The sequence below is a fragment of the Triticum urartu genome, chromosome 4 (genome assembly GCF_003073215.2).
Source record: "Triticum urartu cultivar G1812 chromosome 4, Tu2.1, whole genome shotgun sequence".
Classification (NCBI taxonomy): Eukaryota; Viridiplantae; Streptophyta; class Magnoliopsida; order Poales; family Poaceae; genus Triticum; species Triticum urartu.
Window position 1 is genome coordinate 67,468,793 of NC_053025.1, and position 9,428 is coordinate 67,478,220.

Sequence of the window (9,428 nt, forward strand, 5' to 3'; positions counted from 1 at the left end):
CATGCTTGCCGTTCGTGGATGGCCGCACGACCCTAGCTTCCCCCTTTGCCTGGGGGCACCGGAGACGTCCACTCATCTCTGCAAGGACTGCCCGTTTGCCGCCGCAGTTTGGTCTCACGTCCAGGTGTGGATGGGCGAGGACTCCGGGGCCACGCCCACGTTGCCCCCTTCGATGGGGATTTCGGACTGGTGGGATTCGTTCACTACCAATTTGCCCAAGGATGACGGAAGAAGGCGGAGCGGGCATTTCCTTTACACCATCTGGAACATCTGGAAGGAGCGAAACCGACGCATCTTCAATGGAACTCGCCTCATGCACCTTGAGGTAGCAGCTATTGCCTTCGACGACATCAAGCAAAGGACGTTGGCCTTTCGCCGTGCACAGGTGGCAGCCGGTATCGGTTGATTCGTGCCATTGTGTTGTTCTTTTCTAGGGTTTTTTTTTCGGTCCCTCTCTAAAAACCGAATCTCTGTTGTACATAAACTATCTTCTTCTTCTTATATGAAAAGGTAGTGCTCATGCCGGTTCTTCAAAAAAAAGGGAGGGAAAGATAAAAGGAAAGAGTAGGCCTGAAAGGGAGGGAAAGATAAAAGGAAAGAGGCCTTCTATATATGCGCTCCATGTAATGAAATGGAGGACATAAATTAGGAAGGAGAGAAAGGCCTTCCATATATGAAAATAAAAGAAGGAAAGAGTAGTGGCGTGACAGAAATAAAGAAAGTAAATGGTGCACATACTCAGACTTTGCATTGACCGTCTTTTATTTTTTCCACTTCCTTGATGTTCTTTTCAAGTCATCATTGTTGCTTCCTGCACCCATTGCCAACAAACAATTTATTCGTGGGATAAATGTAATAAGGTTCTATAGTACAAACTTATATACGCTGGTTGAAACCGGCGCAACGAACTAGCGATGCTATGTAGCAATCAATATTAGCTAAATTATGAGCAACTTTATTTTTATTACGCTCAATTTTCAACAGAACCAACCCATGCAGATCGAGGAGCTTCTTCATCACCACAATAAAATGACCCCAATGAAACAAACATATGTTGCCTCGCCGCAATTGCTCTTTTGCTTGTGAGCTTTGGGAGGCCCTCTACCATATGGATGTAGATGATCAAGAAGAGTTCAAAAAAAAAACCATCTCATTTTTTTCCAGAAAATTAAAAGTGTTTTTTGTCACCTGAAACTTGGTTAGGGCATGTACAATGCAGGCGCTAGGAATAAAATCCTAGCAACTTTTGCATCGTCCCGGCTACTTTCGGCCTCGACACATAATCTAGAGTCGGACACTAAAAAAGGTATATACAATGTAGCTACTAGGGCTGTATGATTGTGCATGTTAATTTGCTCAAGATTTTAAACGCTCTTGCATTGGAGCCGGCCTTAGGGGTGATATTTTCAACCTTGTCATATGTTGGTCATGAGCTATTAATGATATTCGTGTATGATAACTGATTTCACATGAGCTTGTCAGTTAATACTAGCCTACATAGATAGTGTGTTATGTTGTGGATCAGCTCATCATCTTGAGATTTATCATATTTGGGTGCATTGTGATCACATAGACATCACAACTATCTCGGACAAGCGCGGGGAAGAGGATAAGATGCGAAAAGGCAAAGGAGTGTTTGATATTGATTTTCACCCGTTGCAACGCACGGACCTTTTTGCTAGTATAGATTTAACCAAGTCACCGGTTAGTTCCATGTGGTTCACACGGTAACATGCCATCAACCCTAAACACGGTCGTTGCCAGTTTGCTCCAACTCATATTTTCCCATTGTCTCTCCCAATAGGGCAATGCCGTTTCTTCCTCCTTCAAATAACCAGAGGAGAGAGCCTCCCCCCTCGATCTACAGAAGACAGAGCCAAACAAGCCCACACGCCTGCGCAACCAAGAACTGAAGAGCACGCGCGCCAGGCTTTTCCTCGATTTTCTCGTTGCTGTCCTCGGCCCTCTCGCCCCCGTCGCTCTAGATCTCTCCGACGTGCTCCCCTCGACTTGGTGTCGCCGAGCTCCTCGGTTCTAGACTTCCAGGTCTCCAGCAAGGCCTCCACATTGGGTTCTTGAGGTGCGCTTACTTGGGATCCCGGTTCCTTCTTTCTGAAAGCGTTCTTCATCTCGGGCCTGGGGGCGGTCTGTTCTTTCTGAAAAAACTGCAGCTGAAGCAGGGGGTTCATTGCTATTTTTTGGGGCTGCACTGTTTGAGCTGTGATTTATTGCGTCAATTTGTTCATCCAAGAATTGCTCGTTCAAAAAGAAAAATCAAAAATCGCACAATCCAAGCTGCGAATTAGGTATGCAGACGCAGTCGACTAATGAATTGTTTGCTTGTATTTTGCTGGAATCAGAATGGCCGCGGCTACATCTCACAATGCCATAGTGTCTACACAATCCCACCGGTGGAACGGCAAGAACTCTAGATTGGACAGGAGAGCAGCCAATGTGCGTTTGGTTTCAGTTGGAAGTTGCTGCCCAGGCAGCAGAAAGTTGGGTCTGGTTTGTGCATCGGGCTCAAAGTCTTCGGTCATCGACCCGGTTCACCTACCCTCGAATGGCAAGGGTGACCACAGCCCCAAGAAATCAAGTAATGCTCACAATTTCATTAGAATGTACTCTTTTTTCAGGACATAGATGCAGTCCCATAAAGCTGTTATCCTTTTCTGAATGTAGGTGAAAGTTCCCTTATATTGATCCGGCACGGCGAGTCGATGTGGAACGAGAAAAATCTGTTTACTGGCTGCGTCGATGTGCCCCTGACACCGAAGGGCGTGGAGGAGGCCATCGAGGCGGGTAAGAGGATATGCAACATTCCAATCGATGTGATATTTACGTCGGCGATGATCCGTTCTCAGATGACTGCAATGCTTGCCATGATGCAGCATCGACGCAAGAAGGTTGTTTTTCTTTGCTTCAATAAACGCGGTATTTATATCCACTGTCCTGGGCAATTGTACTGAGGGGCCTGTTTATGTTTCTGCAGGTTCCAATTATCACACATAAGGAGAGCGAACAAGCTCAAAGTTGGAGTAAGATATACAGTGAAGATACAAAAGAACAGTCCATTCCTGTCATAACAGCTTGGCAACTGAACGAACGGATGTAAGAGTTTGTCTCCTGTTACTATGCTTTAGCTTGCCAATCAGGTAATGTGCATAGTGACTTAATAGTTTTGTCGCCTAAAACACCCCATGGCATTTTCCAGGTATGGTGAGTTGCAAGGTCTCAATAAGCAAGAAACTGCAGATCGGTTTGGCAAAGAACAAGTTCATGAATGGCGCCGTAGTTACGACACTCCTCCCCCAAATGGAGAGAGCCTAGAGATGTGTGCAGACAGAGCCGTTTCTTATTTCAAAGATCAGGTAAGGATATGTCGACACTAATGAATGGTGCATACTCACTGCCTATATGATGATATGAGTCTATAAGAAAGAAAAAATAACTTGAATCACACGCATCTAAAGCTATGCCAAAGACTATAATGCAATACTATATGTTGTTAATTTATTGTTAGAATTGCCCAAGCTGTTATCAAATATTTGACCAAACAAATATTAGACTGATTTTTGTAGTTTCTTTTGTACTTTGCAACTGTTATTCTAGTTCCTACCTAATCTTTGAAGTGGTTGTCTAATAGGTTGTTCCCCATCTCACGGCTGGAAAGCATGTGATGGTTGCTGCACATGCAAATTCACTTCGATCAATTATAATGCATCTGGACAAGTTGACTTCTCAAGAGGTGATATTACTTTGTATCTAGTTTATTTACGCTTTCCAATCAGCCATGTTTTAGTGAGATACTGTAGATACTAATGCATTAAGACGTCTTCCTTAGGTAATAAGCCTTGAGTTGTCGACAGGCATTCCTATGCTCTACATATTTAAGGAAGGGGAGTTTATCAGACGGGGGAGCCCAGTAGGACCTTCTGAAGCAAGTGTTTATGCTTATACAAGGGTAAGGGTCTTCTCCTTCCACATCTCTCGATATTTTTTTTGTATCCACAGTATATACTAAAACAAACTGATCGACAGCAATAAAGGCATATAATTGCCCTGTTGGCTGGATCTGAATAATCTCAGGCCATGTTTGTACATGATTTCAATCATACATCAAGTTTACTATAACATTGGTTTAATACATTAATCAGTGTCAGCATTGTGATTGACAGAATTGTTTATTTTAAAATGTAAAAATAAAAGGCATAGAAGCATTTGATTGAAGTAAGGTCTGTCTTAACATTTGATGCTGATAAGTGATAGCTTCCATTCCTCTGCGTGAACACTTTCAAATAGTATGTTATCATCACTCTTGCTTACACTGTTAACCTCCATATAGAAGAAGTATTAACCTTTATATAGAATCTTCAGTTGCAGTACATATATCCTGCATTATATATATGTTTTGTATTAAGTTCATACTGACCACTGTTTAATGTTTAAGGCTTTTATTTTACTGAATTTTCTTTAGCTTTGTAGTGTTTTTATATGTGTGTTTGAGACTTGTTTCTCTTATGCAGAACTTGGCTACGTACAGAGACACGCTTGATAGTATGGTTCAGTAAAAGGTCAGTAAGCTGTAAGAATGTGATGTTTGACTGCCAATGAGTATTCCAATATGGCTATCAGCTAAATATATGTTTTTCAATTGGTGTATTTTCAGGCCTTATAGATTTCCGAGGCACGATATTTGTCGAACATGCCATTATTTAGCTGAGAACTGGTCAGGGGGGATTTCAAGTCCCAAGCATTTTTTACTAGGAGCTAGAAGGGGAAGCTCACAATCTAGAAACTTTCTTCTGTAACACTGAAATCTATGTAACAGATCTACAATGGGGCAACATAAGCCCCCATGTTGTATATGTAAATTGAATTTACTGGAGAGAGGTAGCATTCCCTTTGAGCCGTCTTGATATGAGTTTGATGAATGACTCATGGATGGCCCTCATCACCATGGGAATACGGGCTGCTGCGGAGGGCACCCCCTATCCCAAGCTCGCGACGACACCATTGCTCTAGCTCCCCCATCCGTAGCACCCGAGACGCTGTCAGAGCAGGCGCCGTGCGGATGTGGTTGTATGCTCCTTCATTGCCTGGGTCATGCCTTGCGCTCTCGTGGGTCTCGCCGCCGGCTGCACGACCCAGACACACGCCATGTCTAAGACCTTGTCGGGGAACGTGCATGAAGCATCTCTAGCTGCCATGCCGGTGCCCCTCGAGCGGGGCCGCAGACTACACTCTTGGCACCCCTGTATGGGTGGTGCTTGATTTTATATCGGGCATTGCCAATGGGAAGTCGGCTGGTGGGAGCGGCGGCCGATAAGACCTAGCCAAATGGGTCGGGACTGCCTGACCCCGTCCCGACCCCCATTAAAACATGCCTGGCATGACACAGCCCATGGCGACTTGTATATAAATGTATCTTGCCGTGTCGACTCACTGCCGCACTTTCATGCCCAGGCACGACGCGTTAGTTAAATGTGTCGGCTCGTGACTCGTTTATCGCTTGTGAGCAACGTGCTTTTGGGTCAATTTGGGCTGTTTTGAGGGCTTCTATACTGTTTTGGGGGCCTATTTGTCAAAAATAATTCTAAAAATAATAATAAACAAATATATATATTTTGAGTAAATAAAAAATAAATAAATAGGCCGTGCCGTGTCTGGCACCTAGCTTCGTGGCCCAGGTGTGCCGCGTGCCGAGCACGGCCCATTTAGCCAAGTGCCATTTTAGGCCCATGAAGTGTCGGGCACGCGGGCCATTGGGCCGGCACGGCCCAGGTGGCCAGGTCTGTGGCCGATGCAGGGGGGACACTGAGAAGTATAGGTGGAGATGTAGGTGAGGTGTTTGGAGGAGTTGGGGTCAAAAATCAGTGAGTGGATCCTTGAGCCGCCGACGAACGCCGAGGTCAAAATCCCGAGCGAAGAGAAAGGCGTGACAGGAGAGATGGCGGCGGCCGCACTACGTCCGGCGATCCTCCGCCACATCCGGCTCTCCCCCGCCACGGCGGCCCCTCTCGCCGCCGCCGGCCGGCCCCTCACCCTGGCGCCGTGGCTCGCGCGGCCAATGTCCTCCCACGACGCCCACCTCACCCGCGACGAGGTCGTCGGCCGCGTCCTCGACGTCCTCAAGTGCCACCCCAAGGTCGACCCCTCCAAGGTAACCCCGCTCCCCCGATCCGCCCTCAAATCCGCATCGCATCGCGCGGCGCCATTGAAACCCTAACCCTAAGTTGAAGCGTGGCAGGTGACCCCCGAGGCGCACTTCGAGAAGGATCTGGGGCTGGACAGCCTGGACACGGTGGAGGTGGTGATGGCGATCGAGGAGGAGTTCAAGCTCGAGATCCCCGACCTGGAGGCTGACAAGATTAACTCGCTTCCGCTCGCCATCGAGTACGTCGCCAACCACCCCATGGCCGGCTGAGCGCCCGCCCTTCCCATTGCCGACCGCGCCGGGGTGAGGCCTTTTCTTGTTTCTGTTTCGGGGCGATGAATAATTGACTGGAGTTGTTCAGGAAAACTGGTCCCTGGTGCTCCGCATTGTGGCGGTCGCTGTTGATCTTGGATGCAACTGTAACATTCTGCAGTATCAGCTGATGAACTAGCCTTGTTGGCCGCACGCTTGTTTTTTGTTGTAGTATACCTGTTTAATCTAAATTGGAATCTACTCATGTTTTTTGTTTACTCCTCATTAGCATTGTACTCCCTCTGTTCACAAATATAACATGTTTTGGATATTCCAAATTGGAGTACATACGGACTGAAATGAGTGAATAAACACACTAAAACATGTTTATATACATCCGATTCAGTAAAAGTTAGAACATCTTGTACTAAATTTCATTGCCTTGTATTGTATAGTGGGATTTTGCCTGCAACCAAGAGTGCAGTTGTAGAGATAACTCGCCAAGAGTGCAGTTGTTCAGGAAAACTGGTCCCTGGTGCTCTGCACTGTGTTGGTTGCTGTTGATCTTGAATGCAACTGTAACATTTTGTTTGTTGTGATGATGGAATGTTAGCTCTTTTGCTATATACTCCTTCTTTTTCTAAATTTAAGGCTTTTTTAGAGATTTCAATATGAACTACATACGGATGTATATAGATGTATTTTGGAGTGTCGATTCACTCATTTTGCTAATGTAGTCCGTATTGAAATCTCTAAAAATGTCTTATACTCTATTTAGGAACGGAGGGAGTATGTGCAGAGTCGCTGATGAACTTTACTAGTCTTGTTGGCCGCACACTTGTTTTCTTGTTGCAGTATATCTGTTTAATTTAAATTGGAATCTACTCAATTTTTTTATTCATGCCTCTTTAGCATTGTAGCAGTCAGTACTTACAGTTTCTTTTTAATGAAAACTACTTACAATTCTCCTTGACCTTGTGTATTATAGCAACTCAGACTTAGAAATTTCTGCAGTAAGGATATTCCCTCTTTATTTAGAATGCATGCCCATTTTTATTCCGGCCTACAAATTTCGTAGCCTTCTACTTGTATAGTGGGATTTTCCCTGCCATTGATGTCATAACCAAGAGTGCAGTTGTTGAGGTAACTCACCAGTGTCCACTGCGTAGACAAGAAAATCCTTGCATTCTGAAACGCATATTGTGCATTACCTCACGCATATGCTCATTGCGGGTTTACTTAGATAGACTGAACGTCAATGCATGTGGAATTGATATATGGATCTGCAAGTTTTATTTTACTCCTTACTGATGTATACAGTTTTGTGACATCTTCATTTGGCAGATATTTTATTGCATTTTGGACTGCTCTGCCTTGAATCATTGCTAAGCATAGGTGTCATTCAAGTGGGTGTGGTTTTTATGCTTTTCTTTTCTCTGGATAGTTAAGAGTTGTCACTTCCCATGCTTTGCCAAAATGCGCTTGTCTCTGTTATCTTTGCATGCTATTTGTTTGACTGTATGCTGTATACATTGCTCCTTTACAAGGAGGAATGTGTCACCAATGATGCTACTAGGTTATATCATGAGGTGAACATGGTTGATAGATTTTTCTTCTTTTAGATGTTAGGTTGTAGATAGAATACACTTGATATCACAATTATTGATAGATACCTTCATAGTGAGTCTCAAAGCTGAGAATGTATATGGTAATAGTTCCTCCATCCCATAATATAAGATCGTTTTGCAAGCTATAAAATATCTTGCAAAACGATCTTATGTTATGGGTCGCTCATTTCAAATAAATATGGTGTTAAATTTCTAGAGATATTGGCTCAATTAATAGCCATTGCCTTACATAGTATGTGTATATTCAGTTATTGAGTATGGCATTCATTGTTCCTTTCAGAGAAGCTCAGGTGATATGATGTGTTGCTCTGCTGTAGCTGTTAGAGCTTTATGTGTACATATGATTTATTATTTATGTGAGCGGTATTAGTGGGGATTAGGTGGAGAGAGGTGTTTCACCTAAAACAACAATACAAAAAATGAAAAAAAAACCAAAATGACCAAATAAAGTTAGATCAAACTCATAAAATCTTACCCAAATTATAGAAGACTGTACACAACACAATCAGTGAGGCGCGGCACTAGTTTGGTCTACCCAGACCTTGCACTTTTTTTTTCTGTTTTCTTCCAAGTTATGAGGCCAACACAGATTGGTAGACAGACAAATACTGTTACTCCATTTTCTTATGGAAAATGATGTAGTTGGTCTTCGCTCTCATAGTTTGGTGACATATGTGATGCCTTCTTTCGTTTAGTCTTTAAATGTAGTTTGCGTAAGAAATCGATGGTTAGATTAGTTAATGGTAGTGTTCAAACAGAGTTTTTTCTTGTTATCTTTCTTGTTTTGTTCTGTTATTATTCCTTGATAATGAAACCCGGTCTGTTTTTCTGGATTGAATAAAAAAATATTCTGTGGATTTCAGGAATCACAGAAAGTAATAAATAATAATAATAAAATCATAAAGCCAAACTATATTTTTTAGAAGACTAAAAGCAAACTAATGTGAAATAAAAACAAGTCTGAAGGTGTCAAAATCAAACATTTATTTTCCCCAAAAAGAGGCATACACTACTTTTACGCGGAGGTGGGCTTCAACATCTGAATTGTATCAGCCGGAATCTGGAAATCACCTATGATTCTGTCACCACAACCACAGTGCTGTTTTCACACCAGTGCCCAGTGACCAGTAGTCCGGTACGAATGAAACACTCAGCGACCCGGGCTACCCTACAAGTACCAACAGGAAGATGAACAAGAAGATGCCAACAACAAACATCAGCAAGTACTTCGTCGACGAGCTCGAGCTGGAGCTCGATACCCGATCGGCCTCCACTGCCAATGCAGAGACCTCTTCTTCCGCCTGGCCTGTCGTCGCGGCGGCGGTCTCGATGTCGCACACGACGTGGTCGACGCTGCAGGCCTGCTCGTCGACCAGCGCGTAGAGGTCCCG

At 44.1% G+C, this 9,428-nt stretch overlaps 2 protein-coding genes across 2 annotated transcripts; both read left to right on the top strand.

The window, feature by feature from the left end:
* The first annotated feature begins 1,783 nt into the window (after positions 1-1,783).
* LOC125553566 (2,3-bisphosphoglycerate-dependent phosphoglycerate mutase 1-like) lies at positions 1,784-4,909 on the top strand. The gene is made up of 8 exons (XM_048717335.1): positions 1,784-2,080; positions 2,361-2,596; positions 2,683-2,906; positions 2,993-3,111; positions 3,215-3,371; positions 3,647-3,964; positions 4,527-4,574; positions 4,670-4,909. The coding sequence occupies exons 2-6, from the start codon at positions 2,362-2,364 to the stop codon at positions 3,767-3,769; spliced, it is 858 nt and encodes a 285-aa protein (XP_048573292.1). The 5' UTR covers positions 1,784-2,080; position 2,361; the 3' UTR covers positions 3,770-3,964; positions 4,527-4,574; positions 4,670-4,909.
* A 936-nt stretch (positions 4,910-5,845) lies between these two features.
* On the top strand, positions 5,846-6,687 carry LOC125550710 (acyl carrier protein 1, mitochondrial). Its single transcript, XM_048713779.1, has 2 exons — positions 5,846-6,163; positions 6,251-6,687. Exons 1-2 carry the CDS (start codon positions 5,951-5,953, stop codon positions 6,425-6,427), a joined length of 390 nt encoding a protein of 129 aa, XP_048569736.1. The 5' UTR covers positions 5,846-5,950; the 3' UTR covers positions 6,428-6,687.
* The last annotated feature ends 2,741 nt before the right edge of the window (positions 6,688-9,428 follow it).